Source organism: Cnephaeus nilssonii (assembly GCF_951640355.1).
Source record: "Cnephaeus nilssonii genome assembly, chromosome: 3".
NCBI lineage: Eukaryota > Metazoa > Chordata > Mammalia > Chiroptera > Vespertilionidae > Cnephaeus > Cnephaeus nilssonii.
In genome coordinates this window covers 41917861-41940368 of record NC_137074.1, presented here as the reverse complement: position 1 = coordinate 41940368, position 22508 = coordinate 41917861, and the positions used below count along the sequence as shown (strand labels likewise).

Sequence of the window (22508 nt, the reverse complement as noted above, 5' to 3'; positions counted from 1 at the left end):
AGAGAAGAGTGCGCATGCGCCTCGCCTGGGCGCCAGCCCCGCCCGAAGGCTCAGCAGTTTGGAGTCGGCTTGGGGCGCGGCCGCCGTGAACTTGACCTGTTGAAGCGCTTGGGGTGGCGTCCTATGGACCGCAGACTTGATCTGTAAGTTTAGGAGGCCTTCATTTGTGCAAGATGAGATTCTTGCGGGATGATGAGACTTGTGGTCCCTGCGAAGGTGCCAGATCCATTCTGGATATGTCATCTTCCCCGCCCCTCGCTTGTTAAAAATTGTAGTCTTCCGTCATCCTACTCATGCCGTGTGACCCGGCAGCTTGGGGAGCTCGACTTAGACATCCCCTTCCCTCAGGGAACTCAGTCTACATACACACAACACGTGGTATATAGTAGGGCGAGTAGTAATTCTCTTGAGCGCTGCTGGTGGCCAGGTTCGACACAAGCAGGATCTCATTGAGTTCGCCACCTGTCTCTGTGAGAACACACTCGTTCCACAAACGTTTCGTGAACTCTATGAGGGGTGAGGATCACCCATCTAGTAAGTGGAAGAACTGGTATTGGAGCCCGATCTGCCTGACTTCATAGTTCCACATTTTCTTCTGCCAAGTTATGTGGGTGATTAAACATTACTCTCTCATGATTTCTTCAATTATTCATTCATTCAGCCTCTCGGCATTTATTGCAACCCTACTCTTGTCTCCATCAGGGTGGAAAGAGGGGTGGATCCAAGAACACCATCAAGTTGAGTGGGTCTGGAGTTCAAGCAGCAAGCTTTCCAGGCAGAAGGGACCGTGAGCGCAAAGGTCCGAGGCTCGAGAGGCGCCCACTGCTTGGGGAAAGAGGCGGTGGCTGCCGGGGGCGAACAGGGGCTGCGAAGTGCGAGGCCGTGGGGGCGCGGCGTAGGCGAGGCGAGTCAGCGTAGGCGTCAGGCGGTAATCCAGAGGCTTTCTGGCCAGGAACGCGCCCTTTCTGCAGGAGAACTGTGGGAATTCTAGATCCGCGGGTCCTGCAAAGTTTCCGCAAAGGTTATTTCCTCCCACGCGCGCGTTGCACCTCGGGACTTGGAGTTCGAAAGGCTGACGTTGCCTCTACGTGGCGGTTGCCGCTGGACCGCGGCACCGAGGCCTCCTGGTGGGACCGAGGAACCTGTCATTTCTTCCCTCTGCTAGTTAATGATAGCGCTGAGAGAAGACCATTTCTTAAGGATTTTGGAAAATGTAGCCTGGGGAAAGAAAGGCTGAAGGCAACTTGGAAAAAGTTTTCACTTAAAATGAGTGTACCTTGTAGAGGAAGGTGTTGACTGTCCTGCAAAGCCACAGGCGGAAAGAGAAAAGAAGGGTGATTATTAGATAGCACTAGTGATTGGCCTGTAATGGGTGCGCGCGCATGGGTGGGAACAACCTTTGCAGAGATAGGGGTGGGAATGGGGTGGGGATGGGGTGTGGAAGCAGGTTCAATTGTCGAAAAAATTTTAAATTACTTCTGAGACCTTGGAAAGTGGTGAGTGGTAAATTCAGGCCTTATTCTGTAGGCAGGGAGCTGATTAGATAAAGGTGCTTTTGTTTGTTTGTTAAAATAATATTTTCCCTTTATTTTAGAGACTAAACATGCCCCTACCGGGGGATTGAATCCCAAACCTGGGTATGTGCCATAACTGGAATCGAACCCGCCACTCTTCTGTGTACAGGAAGACACCCCAACTACAGGGGCCAGGACTGATTAGATAAGGTTTTAATGGATGGTCTCAGGGAGAATCTCTCTCAACTTAATTTTTTTTGTTTGTTTCAAAACTTAACAATAACAAAGCAAACAAATATGAGCAAATGCCTTAAGTAGACATTTCTCCAAAGATATATAAATGGCCAATAAGCACATGAAAAGATGCTCAACAACACTAAAAATTAGGGTATTGCAAATCAAAACTGCAAAGAGGTATCACTTCATTAGGATGGCTACTGTAAAAAAAACACAGGATACCAAGTGTTAGTGAGGATGTGGAGAAATTGGAACCCTTGTGCATTGTTGGTGGCAATGTAAAATGTTACAGGGGCTGTGGAAAACATGTAGGTATAATCCATAGGTCAATGTGCAACCATTGAACCATGCCAGCCAGGCTCAAACAGATATTTATATACCCATGCTCATAGAAGCATTATTCACAATAGATAAAACATGGAAGCAACCCAAGTGTCCATTGATAGATGAATGGATAAACAAAGTGTGGTATATACATACAATGGAATATTATCCACCTCAAAAAGGAAGAAAATTCTGATATAAGCTATAACATGGATGAAAATTGAGGATATTATGCTAGGTGAAATAAGCTAGTCACAAAAAGACAAATATTGTATGATTCCATTTATATGAGGTATGTAGGGTAGTCAGATTCATATAGACAGACTAGAAGCCCGGTGCACAAAATTTGTGCACGGCGGGGGGTTGTCCCTTAGCCCATCCTGTACCCTCTCCAATCTGGGACTCCTGGAGGGATGTCCGACTGCCCGTTTAGGCCTGATCCTGGTGGGATCGGGCCTAAAGGGGCAGTCGGACATCCCTCTCACAATCCAGGACTGCTGGCTCCAACTGCTTGCCTGCCTGCCTTCCTGATTGCCCCTAACCGCTTCTGCCTGCCAGCCTGATCACCCCCTAACCACTCCGCTGCCAGCCTGGTTGATGCTTAACTGCTCCCCTGCCAGCCTGTTTGCCCCCAACTTCCCTCCTCTGCCAGCCTGGTCACCCCTAACTGCCCTCTCCTGCAGGGTTGATCACCTCCAACTGCCCTTCCTTGCAAGCAGGGTGCCTCCCAACTGCCCTCCCTTGCAAGCCTGGTCCCTCACAACTGCCCTCCCTTGCAGGCTGGGTGCCTCCCAAATGCCCTCCCCTGCTGGCCATCTTGTGGTGGCCATCTTGTGTCCACATGGGGGCAGGATCTTTGACCACATGGGGGCAGCTATATTGTGTGTTGCAGTGATGATCAATCTGTATAGTACTCTTTTATTAGATAGGATAGAGGCCTGGTGCACGGGTGGGGGCCAGCTGGTTTGCCCTGAAGGGTGTCACAGATAAGGGTGGGGGTTCCCTTGGGGTGTGGGGCGGCCTGAGTGAGGGGCCTGTGGTGGTTTGCAGGCCGGCCACGCCCCCTGGCAACCCAAGCAGAGGCCCTGGTATCTGGAATTTATTTTCCTTCTACAATTGAAACTTTGTAGCCTGGAGCGGAGCCAAGCCTGGGGCTCCAGCAGCCATTTCTGTGGCAGTTAATTCACCTTCTACAATTGAAACTTTGTAGCCTTAAGCGGGTGAGCCCGGCCAGGGTGTGTGGAAAGCTTTGCTTCCCCTGTTGCCGCCGGCAACCCTGGCCTGCTCTCTCAAGCTCCATTCTGCCGCCATTTGTTTCAATTTGTTTACCTTCTGTAATTGAAACTTTGTAGCTTGAGTGGAGGCTTAGGCCTGCAACGGCTATGGAAAGCTTGGCTTCCTCTATTACCTGGGAAACCTTGCTCTCTCTGGCTGTAGCCATCTTGGATTGGGGTTAATTTGCATATTCGCCCTGATTGGCTGGTGGGCGTGGCTTGGCTGGTGGGCGTGGCTTATGTAGTGGAGTGATGTTAATTTGCATATTACCATTTTATTAGAGAGGATTGTAGAATGGTTGTTGCCAGGGGCTTGGGGGGAGGGGGAAATGGAGGTTATTATTTAATGGGTAGAGTTTCAGTTTTGCAACATGAAAAGAGTTATGTGAATAGATGGTGGTGATGGTAGCCCAATAATGTAAATGTACTGAATGTCACTGAACTGCACACTTAAAAATGGTTAAAATAGTAAATTTTATGTTATATATATTTTATCACAATAAAAAATTTGGAAAAGAACTTACTGGAAAGATACTGAAAACCAACAATATATAATCACACACACACACACACACACACACACACAAACTATATAAGTAAATAAAAATCCCTTCCCCTACTTCTCTCATCCTACTCAACTCCTAGAGTTATAACCATCTATATCTATACTAATAAAAGGGTAATATGCTAATTAGTCCAGACATCTTCTGGACATCCATCCAGACATCCTTCTAGACAAAGCCATAGTGGTGGGGGCTGAGGAAGAGGCAGTTTGGGGCAACCAGGCTGTCAGGGGAGGACATAGGGGCGATCAGGCCAGCAGGTAGAGGTGGTTAGGGGCAACCAGGCAGGCAGGCAGGTGAGTAGTTAGGAGCCAGCGGTCCTGGATTGTGAGAGGGATGTCCACAGGGATTGGGCCTAAACCGGCAGTCAAACCTCCTAGAGGGGTCCCAGATTGGATAGGGTGCAGGCCAGGCTGAGGGACCCCAGCCCCCTATGCACGAATTTTGTGCACCAGGCCTCTAGTCCTACCTAATAAAATAGTAATATGTAAATTACCATCACTCCGCTACGCCCACGATTGGGCCAGAGGGAGGCACAGGGGGCGGGACTTGGGGTGGCCAGGGTAGCCTATTGGGCCGGCAGGACGCTGAGCTCACGTCGCCAGTGGCGGCACGAGCTCAGCGTCTGTGCCATGGCTGTGCTGCAGAACAGAAGGGGCCTCTGGGGCAGCGAGCTCACGTCCCGCCGCAGACCATCAAAAGCGGGGGAGCTGGGTGCCTGTCTGCTCCGGCACCAGCGGACAGGCGCCCAGCTCCCCCGCAATCGAAAGCGAAAGCGTGTAGGGGACGCTACACGTCCATGATTCAATCATGCACTGGGCCTCTAGTCCTACCTAATAATAGACAAATATGCAAATTGACCATACCTTCGCTATGCCCGCGATTGGCCAGGAGGTGCGGGGGGGTGGGACTCGGGGTGGTCAGGGTGGCCGATTGGGCCGGCGGGATGCTGAGCTCGCGTCGCCAGCGGCAGCTCGAGCTCAGCGTCTGTGCCATGGCTGTGCTGCGGCACAGAAGGGGCCTCTGGGGCAGCTAGCTCACGTCCCTCCGCGGACCATCAAAAGCAGGGGAGCTGGGTACCTGTCCGCTGGTGCACCAGGCCTTTCAGAAGCCTCCGCCGTGCTGGAGGCTTCTGAAAGGCCTGGTGCACCAGCGATCAAAAGCAAAAGCGTGGGAGCTGGATGCCTGTCCGCTCAGGGACCAGGCCTTTCAAAAGCCTTCGCCGTGACGGAGGCTTCTGAAAGGCCTGGTGCACCAGCGGACAGGCACCCAGCTCCCCTGCGATCGAAAGTAAAAGCGTGGGAGCTGGGTGCCTGTCCACTCAGGCACCAGGCCTTTCAGAAGCCTCTGCCACGCCGGAGGCTTCTGAAAGGCCTGGTGCACCAGCGGACAGGCACCCAGCTCCCCCGTGATCGAAAGTGAAAGCATGTAGGGGACCCTACACGTGCATGATTCAATCATGCACTGGGCCTCTAGTATATATATAAAAGGCTAATATGCAAATTGTCCCCTTGGGAGTTCGACCAGGACACCGGGAGTTCTGTCGTTCACTATGATGTGTGCTGACCACCAGGGGGTGGCGCAGAATGAAGGAAGACCCCGGCTAGCAGCCAGAAGGCCCTGATCAGCCCTGATTGCTGGCCAGGCCTAGGGACCCTACCCATGCAGGAATTTTGTGCACCGGGCCTCTAGTTATTAATAATTTGGTGGGTATTCTTTCCATTTCCCCTTGAAGTTTATATATTGATATATCTGTATTTATAAATATATGCCTAAACACACATATACCATATACACATATTAAAAATACATATATGTACGCCCAGCTGATGTGGTAGTGGTTGAGCATCGACCTATGAGCCAGGAGGTCACAGTTCAATTCCTGGTCAGGGCATATGCCTGGGTTGCAGACTCGAACCCCAGTAAATGACTACGGAGACATGCAGGAGGCAACCAATCAGTGATTCTCATCATTGATATTTCTCTCTTCATCTCCCTTCCTCTCTGAAATCAATAAAAATATGTATAAAAAAACAAACAAAAAACCTCAAATGCATATATGTACATGTATATTCACACACAGACTTACGTTTAGAGACAGTGTACTAGATGATTATATGCTGGTACTCCAGAGTTCCTGAATTGCATTCCAGGCTCTAGTCATTTACTAGGTGTTTAGTCTTGGGCAAATTATTATTATTATTTTAAAAAATATATATTTTATTGATTTTTTACAGAGAGGAAGAGAGAGGGATAGAGAGTTAGAAACATCGATGAGAGAGAAACACCGATCAGCTGCCTCTTGCACACCCCCCACTGGGGATGTGCCCGCAACCAAGGTACATGCCCTTGACCGGAATCAAACCTGGGACCTTTCAGTCCACAGGCCGATGCTCTATCCACTGAGCCAAACCGGTTTCGGCAAATTATTTAATCTCTATGCCTAGACTTCCTCATCTTTGAAATGGGATAATAATAATACCTAACCTTAAAAGATTGTGAGGATTACATGAGATAATATGTGAAAAGTTCTTAGAACACTGACACATTATCAACACAATTTAAGTATTAGCTATTATGATGATGATGCATTTTGTCTGCAACTTATTTAATATATAGTGGGATGTAGACAAATCTAGCTTTTTTAAATGATTCCATTCTGTAGTATGAATATACCATTATTTATCCAATTATTTCTTGATTAATAAACATAAAATATTTTTGCAGTTTTTGCTATTATACATAATGCTGCAACAAGCGTACAAGCATCCTCCTATTGCTCTCTTTATATATCTGCATTTATTTCTTTTTTAAAATTGATTTTTAGAAAGAGAGAGAGAGAAAGAGAACATTGATTTGTTGTTCCACTTATTTATGCATTCATTGGTTGATTCTTTTTAAAAAATATATTTTTATTTATTTCAGAGAAGAATGGAGAGGGGGGCAGAAGGGGAGAGAGAGGGAGGGAGAGAGAGAGAGAGAGAGAGAGAGAGAGAGAGAGAGAGAGAGAGAGAGAGAGATATCAATGATGTGAGAGAAACATTCATCGGCTGCCTCCTCCATGCCCCTACTGGGAATCGAGCCTGCAACCCAGGCATGTGCCCTGACTGGGAATCAAACTATTACCTCCTGGTTCATAGGTTCATGCTCAACTACTGAGCCATGTCAGCCAGGCTGGTTGATTCTTGTAGGTACCCTGATTGGGGATTGAACCTGCAACCTTGGTGTATCAGGACAAACACTCTAACCAACTGAGCTATCTGGCCAAGGCCTGCATTTATTTCTTAGAATTCCTTTTTAAAGTAGAGTTACTGGTTCAAATGGAATATAATTCCAATGGCAGGGGATATGCTGTTGAACTCACTGGGAAGTCTGGGGAGGCTTAATTGTTTATGGTGTTATTATTTCATTGCTGTCCATGAAAAACATGCCATTTTACCCTTATACCAGCAATGTATGAGCATGCCTTTCCCCCCATAGCCTCACTAACAGAGTATTTTGTCAACAGTTTGGACTTTCTGCCAGTTTATAGGAAGAAAAAGTGTAGTTTTAATTTGTATTTCTCTTGTTTTGACTGGGATTGAACATCTTTCCATGTTAAAAGACATTTGTATTTCTTTGGTCAACTAACTGTCAGTACTGGTTCTTTTTGTAAATTAATATGTCAGCATTAGGTTTCAAAAGGAGTCTTAAATATCAATCAGTCTAGATGTAAGCTCCGTGAAAATCAGGGCTTTCTGTCTGTTTTATTCACTACTGTATCCCATATGTCATCTGGCACATGCTCAATAAATATTTGCTGAATGAATGACTGGTTGTTGCTAGTCAGAAAATGTAATGAGAGTCTTATCAACTTTAGACAATAAATAAAAGTAATTTCAGTTCTAGCCAGTTTTGCTCAATGGGTAGAGCATTGGCCTGTGAACTGAAGGGTCCCAGGTTCGAATCTGGTCAAGGGCACATGCCCAGATTACAGGTTCGATCCCCAGTAGGGGGCATGCAGGAGGCAGCCGATCAATGATTCTCTCTCATCATCATTGATGTTTCTATCTCTCTCCCTGTCCCTTCCTCTCTGAAATCAATAAAAATATATTTTAAATAAAAGTAATTTCAGGCCCTCCCAAGCTGAAGCTCATGTTTTTTTTAGTTTTGGCTTTTAATTGTGGTAAAATACACATAACAAAATTTATTATCTTAACCATTTTTAAGTGTACAGTTCAGTAGTGTGAAGTACTGGCAACTGCTATCCTACTGTCTCTACGAATCTGAGTACTCCAAATACCTCATATAAGTGAAATCATATAATGTTTGTTCTTTTGTTACTAGTTTATTTCACTTTACATACTATCCTCAAGGTTCATCCATTTTGTAGCATATATCAGAATTTCCTTATTTTTAAGGCTGGATAATATTCCACTATATGTATACTTTATATATTGTTCATTCATTTATCTATCAATGCACACTATTGTGGGTGGTAGGCGGGTGGGGGAGCAGCAGGGTTAAGCATGGCAGACCACATTTTTTCTATTCCCCTCTAGCCTCGCGCCTGGACTGTGCCCCTGGGCTAAATCGGCAACATGAGCGGCAACAACTTGGATGAGAAAGATGACTTTGATGAGCAGTTGCGAATGCAAAAGTTGTATGGAGACACTAAGGATGGAAATACCCAGAAAGATCCCAGAAGAGAAACCAATTCTTTCAGGCAGCAGCCAGATGACACCCCCTATGAGTGGGATCTGGATAAGAAGGCTTGGTTCCCCAAGATCACTGAAGATTTCATTGCTACATATCAGGCCAATTATGGCTTTCCTAATGATGGTGTGTCTAGCTCTACTGCAAATGTTCAAGATGTTAGTAGTAGGCCTGCAGAGGAAACTCCTCAAAGAAAGACCTCTGAACCCAGTGATCCCAAAAATAGGGGAGAAAAGAGAAAGGCTGAATTAGGATGGTTTCATGTTGAAGAAGACAGAAATACAAATGTATATGTGTCTGGCTTGCCTTCAGATATTACACTGGATGAATTTATACAGCTCATGTCCAAGTTTGGCATTATTATGAGAGATCCTCAAACAGAAGAATTTAAAGTCAAGCTTTACAAAGACAATCAAGGAAATCTTAAAGGAGATGGGCTTTGCTGTTATTTGAAGAGGGAATCTGTGGATCTTGCATTAAAACTTTTGGATGAAGATGAAATTAGAGGCCACAGATTACATGTCGAGGTGGCAAGGTTTCAACTGAAGGGGGAATATGATGCCTCTAAGAAGAAGAAGAAGTGCAAGGACTACAAGAAAAAGCTGTCTCTGCAACAAAAGCAGTTGGATTGGAGACCCGAGAGAAGGGATGGGCCATCCCGAATGCGCCATGAGCGAGTTGTCATCATCAAAAATATGTTTCATCCCATGGATTTTGAGGATGATCCATTGGTGCTGAATGAGATCAGAGAAGATCTTCGAGTAGAGTGTTCAAAGTTTGGACAAATTAGGAAGCTCCTTGTGTTTGATAGACACCCAGGTGGTGTGGCCTCTGTGTCCTTCAGGGATCCAGAGGAAGCTGATTATTGTATTCAAACCCTTAATGGACGGTGGTTTGGTGGCCGTCAAATCACTGCCCAAGTGTGGGATGGAACTACAGATTATCAGGTGGAGGAGACCACAAGAGAAAGGGAGGAAAGGTTGAAAGGATGGGAGGCTTTCCTCAATGCTCCTGAGGCAAATAAAGGTCTTGGGTGTTCAAATTCCATCTGTGCTTCAGTAAGGGCAGGGCCTTCTAGAGTAAGGCATTTTTCAGAGCACCCTAGCTCATCTAAAATGAAGGCTCAAGAAGCTGCAACTCAAATGGAATTTGAAGAACCTATAGATGAAAAGTTTGAAAAAACAAAGGATGGGGGAGAATTTGAAGAAGATGCTAAAGAAAGTGACATCAAACGAGAGGCTAAAGAATGCTACCCCCAAAAAGGATCTGAAAGAAAGTATGAGGAAGCCTGCCCCCAAAGAGATCGTAGAGACTACCTTGAAAGAGAGTCTGGAGAAGGTAGTCCCAGAAAAGAGTTGGAAGAGGTTAGTCCTAAAAAAGAGTCTAAAGTGAATGGCTCTGGAAGAGAACCCAAAAAGCGATTAAAAAATGATTTTGAAGAGAATGGCTTTGAAAAGGAGTCTAAAGAAGATGGCCCCAACCAGGGGTCTGAAGAAGAGAATGGCCCCCAAAAGGAGTTTGAAGAAAGTGAGTTGGAAAGAGAATCTGAAGAACACTGCTCTGAAAAGCTGTTTGAAGATGGCCCTGAAAAAGAATTAGGAGAAAATGGCCTCAAAAAAGAGTTTGATGAGAATGGCTCTGACAAGGGGTTTCATGAAAATGTGCTCGAAAAGGAGTTAGAAGAAAATGACTCTGAAAAATCAGAATTTGAAGATGACAACTCTGAAAAAGTGTTTGATGAGGAAGGCTCTGAGAGAGACTTTTACGATGAATCAGATGAAATGGAAGGAGAAGGAGATGCATATGAAAAAGTTTTTGATGAGGAGTCTGATGAAAAAGGGGACGAAGAAGATGCAGATGAAAAGGGGCTTGAAGGTGCTGATGAAAAGGAGGGAAAAGATGATGCAGATGAAAAGATGTTTGAATATTCAGATGAAAAAGGTGAAGTAGATGCAAAGGAGGATGAAGAAGGTATAGATGAAAACATGTTTGAAGATGATGATTCCAATGAGAAGTTGTTTGTAGAGGATTCATGTGAGAAGTTGTTCGATGATTCTGATGAGAAAGGGATGGTGGGTGGTTTGGGGAATGTTCAGGAAGAAGGGGCCCTGTCCATAGGCAGCAGCTTTCTCCTCAGTAGTGATGATGATGATGATGACATTTAATCCCTTAAATTTGCTTTTGAGGGAAATTCCTCCACTACATTTTGCCTATGCTCTAGGGGAATTACTAGTAGTGTTAATGAACATTACTTAGTGATAGAATGCCATCAAATTAATGCATTGACTTTTCCATTGTTACCTATACTTAATGATCATAAATATTTGTTAATTGGCTGTTCAGGTAAAGCTTCATAGTCTAATGCAAGTAAACTGGATATTCGTCCTTTGTCAGATTTGTTAAATACATGCAGAATATTTTAAAAAGTATTCTGATGAAAGTTTGTGATATTCAAAAATAAAAAGTTGTTAATATGCAGAAACTGAAAATTGGACTTGAGTTAAATTGCATTTAAAATTTTTGCTATTTGCTTTATTCATATTTAAGTTTAGTTTTTTAAGGATCTGAAAAATCCCATAGGATTCTCCTTGCTTCCAGGTTAGCTCCTATTTCTCCTCTCTAAAGCAGAGCATGTTACTAAACTTATAAGGTAAATAGCACTTTGGAATTTTCCCCTGCCCAGTCCTTGCAAGTTACTTTTATTTGTTTTCCTTTTTACCCTCTTTCCATGAAAATTGACTATTAGATGCACAGAAGGGAATTTCCTGAGGTCCACCTACAGCTTTCATTACTAAAAATATAGGGAAGGAGATTAGAATTCTACTCTGTACTGTGAGGGCCCTTTAGAAGTTGACTGGAATTGTGGGGCCTCTCCCCAGAAAAGTGCACATACTACACAACTTTTTGAATACGGTTTTGGAAGGTTTAATGATCGCTTGGAGTTTAAGAATGTCTGTCATCATTCATACTTCCATTTTGTGTTTTTGTTTTTGTTCTAGTATGGTGCCTAGTACTGTGCTAAATTGTGTAGTCCCAATAAAATGTCTTTCTTGCTTATGCTTTCCAAATTAAATATTGATGAATCGACTTCTGCTGAAGCATTAAGAAGTTTTTCTTATAAATCAGAAGCATTGAAATAAACTGTATTGATGCCTTTTCATTATAAAAACTCCATACAGTTGTGAATAATGCTGCTAAGAGCATAGGTGTATAAATGTCTGTTTAAGTGCCTGCTTTCACTTATTTTGGGTATATATAAAGAAGTAGAAATGCTGGATATATGATAATTCTATATTTAATTTTTTTGAGGAAACACCATATTGTTTTCCACAGTGGCTACATCATTTTACATTTCCACCAACAATGCACAAGTGTTCCAATTTCTCTACATTCTCACCAACAGTTTTTGTTTTCTTTAAAATTTTATTTTATTTTATTTTATTTTAGAATAGACATCCTAATGGCTTTGAAGTGCTATCCCGTTGTGGTTTTGATTTGCACTTCTGTAATGACTAGTAATGGTGAGCATCTTTTCATGTGCTTATTGGCTATTTGTATCTCTTTTTTTGAGAAATGTTTATTCAAGTCCTTTGTCCATTTTAAAATTAGGTTGTTTTTTTCTTTCTTTTTTTTTTCTAGGTGGATCTTCCTGTGCCTGGCTAAGGCCACAGAGAGAGATCCAGATGGCAAGCTGAGCCTTTATTTTATAGCCAGAGGTAAACAAGGTAGTGGTCACCATAGTTACAATGTTCTTGTGAGTTTCACTTGTTTTAGCAGCACTTGCTGCACCTCCCACAGCCCATTAGCTACCCAGATAGGATCTAGGGGGCATCATAAGGTCAAGCTTAATTATGCTAAGAGGGCTGTGCCCTCTAAGCTGGGACTTGTTGGTGGCTTTGCCAACAGGTCAGTCCGAGGCTTAACCCTATAACTGCTCTCTACATGTGCCTTACAGGGAATTGAACCCGTAACCTTTTGGTGTACAGGACAACGCTCCAATCAACTGAGTCACCTAGCCAGGGCAGTTTTTTCTTTTGGTTGTTAAGTTGTAGACATTCTTTATATTTTTTATATATGAATTCCTTGTCAGATATATAATTTCTAAATATTTTCTCCAATTCTGTGGGTTGCCATTTTACTCTGTTGATAGTGTCCTTTGAAATTTTGATGAAGTCCAACTTATCCATTTTTTCTTTTGTTGTCTGTACTTTTGGGTCATGTCCAAGAAATCTTGCCAAATCTAATGTCACGAGGCTTTTTCTCATGACATGTTTTCTTCTAACTTTTGAATGGCACTTTTTTCATCTTCAGGTTTACTGATAAAAATGTCAAAATAATGGTATGTATGTCCCCTTCAGGGCACCCTTGATATGTGTACTGGATTTGGCCTTTTCTAGGTATTGCTGAAGAGGCAGGGCTCTGGTGATTGCATGCATCAAACCGACAGACCAAAGCATTTTGAACGTAAATCTTAGGGCCTTTTGTGCTTCTCAGCTGGGCTCACTTGCTGCTGAGTGATCAGAGTTGATTGTTTATTGCCATGAGTGTTGTTTATTTTTTTAGTTACTTTTGGGCCTGGAGTTGTTCTGAAAGTTGAAGGTTCTTAATACACTATGGGACAGCTGAGGTTTTTAATGTTCATGTCCTAGTTTTCCAGGAAATAACAGAAGAACTCTGAGCTCTCCTTTCTGTGGTTTTCTTTTTTTTCTGGAATCTTCACTATCACTTCCAATGATATGCCTGGTCTTCGTAGATATAACAATCCTCTTTGTTTTCAGACTGAGAATTGATGAAAAATTATCCTTTAAACTTTATAGTTCAGTTAAAACAGGTTGATTATTCAAAATAAACTTTACTCAAAAAATTTAAGGGAAGAGAAGAAAGGGGGAAAAAAGTCAGACACATAATGCAGTAATACTTTGGCTGGGCCTTGTTAGGTAGCTGGAGGGTGGCTTGCGGAGTTAGACAACATCACCCCCTAGAGGGCATTACTATGCCTTGCACCAACTTGCTCACCAATTGTCGGGTACCTTTTGATATAATGTTCCAAAGCTGTGAAGTAGACCAGCCATATCCACGATGTATATGGAGCCCTGTTGGAAAGAATTTGCCCCGGATAGTCTGAGATCCAGACGTACACAGGTTGGCCTTTTTAAAGAGAGCTTGAGCTTCCTGGATGGGGCTGGACTGGAGAGCCAATACGGTTCCTGAGATAGCATTGCCAAGAGAAAGAAAAGTATCAGCCTGAACATCAGGGTTTTCAATCCAGATGGAGCAGGGATTGTAGGAACAGTGTGACACTGTGCCTTGGCCTACTCTTTATCCAGCCTCCCCCAAGGAACACGTGTGTATGAAGGAGGGGAAGTAAGTAAGATGATGAACTATTTGCTCAGGATTATCCCAGAAGACAATGGCAGTCTGAGAAATGAAAGTCCTGCATCCTGGACTCTAGCAAACTGGAATGGTTGGTCATCATACAAGAAAGTCACTAGGTGCCAAGAGTTATGCTGTGGAGCTCCCTCCTAAAGAGTTGACCAGCAGGATAACTAGTTTCCCCAATGGTGGCCACAGGATGTTAGCAACACGGTGGAACTTAGTGCTGGCAGAACTGCAAAACAGCAAAGACACACACACACACACACACACACACACACACACACACACACACACACAGATTAAAAACAGTCAGAGAGCATGGCTGGTGTGGCTCGGTTGGTTGGAGTGTGGTCCCGTACACTGAAGGGTCTTGAGTTCAATTCCTGGCTAGGACATATACTTAGGTTTCCAGGTGTGCGTGGGAGGCAATTGGTCAATGTTTCTCACATTGATCTCTCTCTCTCTCTCTAAAAATAAATGAACATGTCCTCAGGTGAGGATAATAATAATAATAAAAAAGAACCAGCGCCCTAGCCGGTTTGACTCAGTGGATAAAGCGTCAGTCTGCGGATTGAAGGGTCTCAGGTTCGAGTGCAGTCAAGGGCACAAACAATGGTTGTGAGCTTGATCGCCAGTAGGGGGTGTATAGGAGGCAGCCAGTTGATTATTCTCTCTCACATTGATGTTTTTTTCTCTCTCTCTCCCTCTCCCTTCCTCTCTCTGAAATCCATAAAAATATATAAAAAAGAAAAAATGATAAAAATATATATACAGCACCAAAAAAATTAAGATACCTAGGAATAAACTTAACTAACTATGCAGGTAAAAGACCTATACGTGGAAAACTACAGGACACTGAAAAAAGAGATAGAGGAAGACATAGACAGATGGAAGAACATACCATGTTCATGGATTGGTAGAATCAACATCATTAAAATGTCCATACTACCCAAAGCAATCTATAGATTCAATGCACTCCCCATTAAAATACCAACGGCATATTTCACAGGCCTAGAAAGAACTCTCCAAAAATTCATCTGGAATAAAAAAAGACCCCGAATAGTCACAGCAATCCTGAGAAAGAAGAACAAAGTAGGTGGGATCTATACCAGATTTCAAGCTGTATTACAAAGCCACTGTTCTCAAAACAGCCTGGTACTGGCAAAGAACAGACATGTAGACAAATGAAATACAATAGAGAACCCAGATATCGACCCAAACCACTATGCTCAATTAATATTTAACAAAGGAGGCATGAACATACAATGGAGTCAAGACAGTCTCTTCAATAAATGGTGTTGGGAAAATTAAACAGATACATGCAAAAAAAATGAAACCAGACCACCAACTTATACCATACACAAAAACAAACTCAAAATGGATAAAGGACTTAAACATAAGAGGGGAAACCATAAAAATACTAGAGGAATCCACAGGCAGCAAAATCTCAGACATATGCCGAAGCAATTTCTTCACAGATACCGCTCCTAGGGCAATGGAAACTAGGGAGAAAATAAACAAATGGGACTATATAAAAATAAAAAGCTTTTGCATAGCAAAAGAAACCATTAACAAAACAACAAGAAAGCCCACTGTATGGGAGAACATATTTGCAAATGTTATCACTGATACAGATTTAATCTCCAACATTTACAGGGAACTCATACAAATTAATAAAAGGAAGATAAATGATCCAATAAAAAAATGGGCAACGAACCTAAATAGAAACTTTTCGAAAGAAGACAGAAGGAAGGCCAAGAGACGTATGAAAACATGCTCAAAGTCACTAATCATCCAAGAGATGCAAATCAAAACGACAATGTGGTACCATCTCACACCTGTCAGAATGGCTATCATCAACAAATCAACAAACGACAAGTGCTGGTGAGGATGCGGAGAAAAAGGAACACTCGTGCACTGCTGGTGGGAATGCAGACTGGTGCAGCCACCGTGGAGAACAGTATGGAGTTTCCTTAAAAAACTAAAAATGGAACTCCCATTTGACCCAGTAATCCCACGTCTAGGAATATATACCAAGAAACTAGAAACACCAATCAGAAAGGATATAAGCACCCTTATGTTCATAGCAGCACAATTCACCATAGCTAAGATTTGGAAACAGCCTAAATGCCCATTAGCAGATGAGTGGATTAGAAAACTGTGGTACATCTACACAATGGAATACTACGCTTCTATAAAAAAGAAGGAATTCTTACCCTTTGCAGCAGCATGGATGGATCTGGAGAGCATTATGTTAAGTGAAATAAGCTAGGCAATGAAAGTAAAATACCACATGATCTCACTCATTTATGGAAAATAAAGAACGTTATAACCTGATGAACAAAAAGATAAAGAGGCAGTAAAGCACCGAACAGACTGTCAAATTACATCGGGAAGGCTGGGGAGTGTTGGGGAGGGGGGAAAGAGATCAACCAAAGGACTTGTATGCATGCATATATGCACAACCAATGGACACAAGACACTGAGGGGGTGGGATGAGGACATGCGACAGGGGGTAGGGGAGGATGGGGGAAGGTCAATGGGGGGAAAAAAGGAGATATATGTACTACTATATGTAATACTTTAAACAATAAAAAATTAAATAAAATGACAACAGCCAATATATATACAAATCAATGTTGTTCTTAAAAAAATAAAAATAAAAGAACCAGCTACAGAGACAATATATATTACCTAAAGGGGAATACAAATTATATGGACTTCACTAGAGCTAATATGGAATCCAGAAGATAATGGCATAAAATCTTCAAAGAGTTGAGAGAAAATATTTGCAACCTACCACTGTCTTCCCAGAGAAATTATCTTTCAAGTACATAGGTGAAGTAAATATATTTGAGATTAATAAAAATGGAGATCATTGGTCACCCAAAGACTTTTACTAATGAGACTTCTAAAGTTATACTGTCCAGTGCAGTAGCCACTAACCATATATGATACAATTAAAATTACTTACAAGGAAATATTCAGTCACATTTGCCACATTTCAAGTACTCAATAATCACATGTGATTAGTGGCTAGTACATTGCACAGTACAGATATAGACTGTTCCCACCACTTTCAACAGCATTTTGAATAGCATTGATACCATAAAAGAGATATCATAAGTAGAAGAAAATTCCAGAACAATGGTCTGAGATGCTAAGTGGAAGATCTAATAAAGAAAATTGTAAATGTGTGAGTAAATCTAAATAAATATTGATGATATAAAGTAATATCAAAGTCTAAATTGGGGAGTTAAAAAAGAAAGTGCTAAATTACTTACACAGTATGTCAGCAAGGAAATGAGTAGAATTAAAACATTCTAAGATATTTTCAGTATTCACATAAAGACTGGACCAAATGCCGAAACCGGTTTGGCTCAGTGGGTAGAGTGTTGGCCTGCGGACTGAAGGGTCCCAGGTTCGATTCTGGTCAGGGGCATGTACCTTGGTTTTGGGCACATCCCCAGTAGGGAGTGTGCAGGAGGCAGCTGATCGATCTTTCTCTCTCATCAATGTTTCTAACTCTCTATCCCTCTCCCTTCCTCTCTGTAAAAAATCAATAAAATATATTTTAAAAAAAGAATGTCCTTTAAAAAAAAAAAGACTGGAACAAACAGTAAAATTCAAGAATATACTATTTACATGGGACACATCTACAATGTAAGGACTCAGAAAAGCTGGAAATAAAAAGATGTAAAAAGGTGCATGAGGCAAATGCTTTCCAAGACAAATCTGCTGGTAAGCTTTACTAGAAATTGAAATGGTCACTTTATAATGATGAAGCTTTACTTCACAAGGAAGTTAAAATATTTCTCATTCTCTGCACCTAAAAATGAAGCTTCAAAACATATGAAGTGAAAATTGACAAGGCTAGAAGAAACAATGGACAAATCCACCACCATAGCAAGAAATTTTAAATATATTTCTCTCAGTATTTGATAGATCAAACAGATAAATGAAAAGGGATGCAGAAGACAGATATCATAATTATCCATATTGATCTAATGGATATATATCGAACACTGAACCCAATAACTGGATAACACTCATTATTCCCAAATGCCTGTGCGATGTTTATAAACATTAAATATACAAAACACAAATCTTAACTGATTTTAAGAAACTGGTATCATATAGACGCTTTCCATGAAAATTATGGTCCATAGAGCAGCAGCAGCAGCACTTGAAAGCCTGTTAGAAATGTAGAGGCCCAGGCCCCACTCCAGACCTTCTGAGCCAGAATCTGCAATTTGACAAGATGTCCAGGGGATTCATGCGCACATTAAGTTTGACATGCATTAGCACAAATCATGTTTTCTAACCATAGTGTGATTAAGTTGGAAATCAATAACAAAAATAATTAAGAAAACTCCATATTTAAAAAATATTTTTATTGATTTCAGAGAGAAAGGGAGAGGGAGAGAGAGATAAAAACATAATGATGAGAGAGAATCATTGATCAGCTGTCTCCTGCACACCACCCACTGGGGATTGAGCCCACAACCCAGGCATGTGCCCTGATTGGGAATCAAACCGTGACCTGGTTCAACCACTGAGACACGCTGGCTGGGCAGAAAACTCCATATTCTTTGAAATTAAAAACATACTCTTCAAATTTTGAAAATTTAAATTACAGTTGACACAATATTATATTAACTGCAGTTGTACAACATAGTAATTAAACATTTATATAATTTATTAAATGGTCACTCTGATAAGTCTACTTTGGCATCCTTACCTGTAAACTTGGAATAATGTTAATATCCACCGTATAGAATTGTTGGGAGGATTAGATGAGCTAACAAATGTAATGGACTTTGCATATGGAAAGTATTCAGTAAATGATGGCTATTTATGATCAAAATAACTTTTCTATGCCCAAACCAAGGAAAAGCCTAAACTAACAACCTTTATTACAACTGTAAAAGCCACCACATATTTATTTTACTGCAGGCCCATTAATTCTCAAACAAGCAGGGTTCTTGTTCCACAAGGACAGATGGAATAATAGCTCATCAACTCATTAACTTCAATGTAGGTCAATGATGGAAATTACAGTTGCATGTTAGTTGATACATGTTCTTTCTTTTCTCTGCAACTTTCATATTTTTGTAATCATTTTAAAATTTTATTTTACTTTCATATTTCTTTTAATGTAATTTAGTTTTTTAATAAAGACATGTCACTAAGTCTAGAATGTAATTTTATTTATAGACTAGAGGCCCAGTGAACGAATTCATGCACCAATGGCGTCCTTCAGCTTGGGCTGCGGGATAGGGCCGAAACCGGCTTTCTGAAATCCCCCGAGGGGTCCCGGATTGCGAGAGGTGTCCTGGATGGCGAGAGGGCGTAGGCCAGGCCGAGAGACCCCACTGGCACTGGTGCACAATCGGGGCTGGGGAGGGACCAGGAGGTTGGCCAGCCGGGGAGGGATCATGGGAGGGCTATAGGCATGTCTGGCCCTTCTCATTCAGTCCAGATCAGCCAGACCCCAGCAGCAAGATAACCTACCGGTTGGAGCATCTACTCCCTGGTGGTCAGTGCATGTCAAAGCGAGCAGTTGAGCAGCCTTAGCATATTATTAGCATATTATACTTTGATTGGTTGAACGGATGACTGCACGATCAGACACTTAGCATATTAGGCTTTTATTATTTAGGATTTTTAAAAAATATATATTTTTATTGATTTCAGAGAGGAAAGGAGAGGAAGAGAGAGATAGAAACATCAATGATGAGAGGGAATCATTGATTGGTTGCTTCGTTGTGACTGAGCCCACAACCCAGGCATATGCCCTTGACCAGAATCGAACCTGGGACCCTTGAGTCCCCAGCCGACGCTCTATCCACTGAGCCAAACTGGTTAGGGCTATTATTTAGGATTTTTATAAGGCTATTTTATAGAAATAATTTTACAAATTAGAAAAAAATCTGACAATGTGTCCAAATTTTAATCAGGAATATATGGATAAGGTAGGTACACTATGCATAGTCTGCTGGTTTGCACAAATCCTAGGGCAGTGATGGGCAACCTTTTGAGCTTGGTGTGTCAAACTTCGCCAAAAAACTGAGCATAACTCGGGTAGTGTGTCACTTTGAGGAAAAAACTATTTCGCAAATGTTTCATCCTCAGGAGCAGCAAATGTTTCATCCTTGGCATGTGGCCGCCTCAGCGGCCGCGTGTCATCAGAAATGGCTACGCGTGTCAGTGCTGACACGCGTGTCATAGGTTCGCCATCACTGTCCTAGGGTCACTCAGAGGCCTGAGTAAGGGCTCCCAATAGAGGGCAGTAAGGGCCCCCTGAAGGGCTGACAAATTCAAGCCCTTTCTTCAGGACTTCTTTTCAGCTTTTTACTAAGAACATGCTAATTCAGGATTGCTAAAATGAGGCATTGGTCAACTAAAATTTGCTCATTATCAAAGTGTCCTCAAGATTCAAATCTGGCAATCTACTAAGATCCTGCAGCCTCTGGGAAAGTTGCAAAACTCTTTCCTGCAGGAGACATGGGGACTGTTGGAATTCTTTCAGTTTCCAGGGTTTTTGTTATTAATGCATCAACAGCATTGACCTGAGGTGCTATTCATGCTTTTTAGTAATAAACGGTTAGCTATGTTCCATTATCCATCATCTATTCGTTGTCACATGGATTGTTTGATTCCTTCTTTAGGGTGTTCTGATCTATACTTTCATCAAAGTAGTTTTGCTTTGTGCTTAGGTCTCTATTTCTTGTGTACAAATTCCCTCAAAACCTGCTTGTGCAGTGACATTACCTTGAGAGTACAAGCTAGTTAAGTAACTTGTAATAAAAATATTACTTATTTAAAGTTTTTGGGCATTGTTTTATAATTAAAAAAACACACCTATAAATGCATATTCTCTTACACAGTATCTAGTAAGTGAATCTATATGTAATTCTAGCAATGTTTGTTGCAACTTTTCTTTTTGTTCCTTATCAATTCTATATTATCACCTGTTCTTTTTTGAGTGAGGTAGTATGCATGGATTAGTAAAATAGATTCTGTGATCAAAACTGTTTGAAAGGTACTGTTCTAAATGCTTTGAGTGGATTATAAAAGCTTACCCTCACAATTCTTAAACATTAAACAGGAACAAAAGAACCAATGTGGACTCTCCCTCCAGTTTCTCACCTCGCTCATCCAAAGACCTGGCTACCCAGATCGCTTCTATAAGTTTAGTGCCTGTTATGCTTCATCCCAACCTCCCTTATGGACACACCAGTATTGCATATCTCATCCTTGTCTCACTCATTTTTATTTTATTTTTTGTCATTCATTTCTGGGCTGACACAAATGTCACTTTCTCGGAGCGGTTTTCCTGGAACATGCTGTTAATCTATGTGTAATTTTATGTTCTATTACCCTTTTTTATTGTCTTCAGAACAATTAAAGTACATGAAATCATCTTATTTAGTTTACTTTAGAAAATCAGTCTCCTCCTATCTGTCTTATGCATTGACATTTCCCCCGCACTTAGAAAAGAAAATGTCTAATTATAAGTAAGCACTTAGTAAAGACTGGATACATCAATGACTGAATGAATGCTTCACTCATTTATTTAATCCATGTTGCTGTTCTGGGGGCCAGATGACTGGACTGTCCACACAAGCAGAAGCTCTCATTTAAGCCTGATAGTGTGTTGCACGTACAGGAGCTCCACCTGCCAGCTGACCAATAGGGGTTAACAGCTACCCCAGACCAGAAAGTGAAGCACGGCTGTTGTTCTTCATTGCACTCTCCCAGCCTCTCCTCCATCCTCATGCAAAATAGTTCAAGGCTCTGGGAACTACTGTCTTAGGTATAATGTCTGAATCGCCAAATTCTATTAAGGAGCCCTGAGCTAGTCTGACTGGGAGAACTTTGTATAGTTGGAGATGGTGGAAGCTGTGTGTGAGCTGAAGCTGTGGTGATGTTAACATCAAGGAAGCATGAAAACCTGACAGGTGAGTGGGGAGCTGAGGTCCGTGAGCACCTTGTGAGTCATCGGTGGTGGAGGAGGACGACAGGGGCAAACACTGGTGAAAGCTGAATGAATGGGTCCAGGGATCAGAGTGGGGGAGATGGCAGTGGGGAGCAGTGGCATGAGAAAATAAGCAGCAGGGAAGTGGTGGGCAGAGAGAATTTTGTGGTGGGGTTAGTTACTTTTTGTTGTTTAACAGCTTTATTGAGATATAATTTAAATATAATTCATCTATTTAAAGCACACACTTTAATGGTTTCTAGCATATTAATACAGAGTTATGCAAACATCACCACAGTCTAATTTTAGAACATTTTTTTATCATCATCCCCCCCCACCAAATCTTGTACCCATTAGCAGTCTTCCTCACTCACCTGCCCCTTTCCCCACCAAGTCCTATGCAATCACTAATCTACTTTTTTTTTAAAAAAAATTACGTTTACTTAGCGTATGTACACATAAAAGAGAAATTGCCCTCTGATCCCACTCAGCAGAAAACATGCACATACCCAAGGTATACGCAAGGGAAAGGGCCCCGGCCCCA

The 22508-nt window shown here is 42.0% G+C and overlaps 1 protein-coding gene across 1 annotated transcript; it reads left to right on the top strand.

Annotated features, from left to right (window-relative positions):
- Positions 1 to 33: 33 nt before the first annotated feature.
- LOC307095771 (17S U2 SnRNP complex component HTATSF1-like) lies at positions 34 to 11932 on the top strand. Its single transcript, XM_079765282.1, has 2 exons — positions 34 to 143; positions 8454 to 11932. Exon 2 carries the CDS (start codon positions 8493 to 8495, stop codon positions 10770 to 10772), a length of 2280 nt encoding a protein of 759 aa, XP_079621408.1. The 5' UTR covers positions 34 to 143; positions 8454 to 8492; the 3' UTR covers positions 10773 to 11932.
- The last annotated feature ends 10576 nt before the right edge of the window (positions 11933 to 22508 follow it).

Bases quoted from the DNA above. Each gene is read 5' to 3' on its own strand.
- LOC307095771 (XM_079765282.1), top strand. From the start codon at position 8,493: ATGAGCGGCAACAACTTGGATGAGAAAGATGACTTTGATGAGCAGTTG.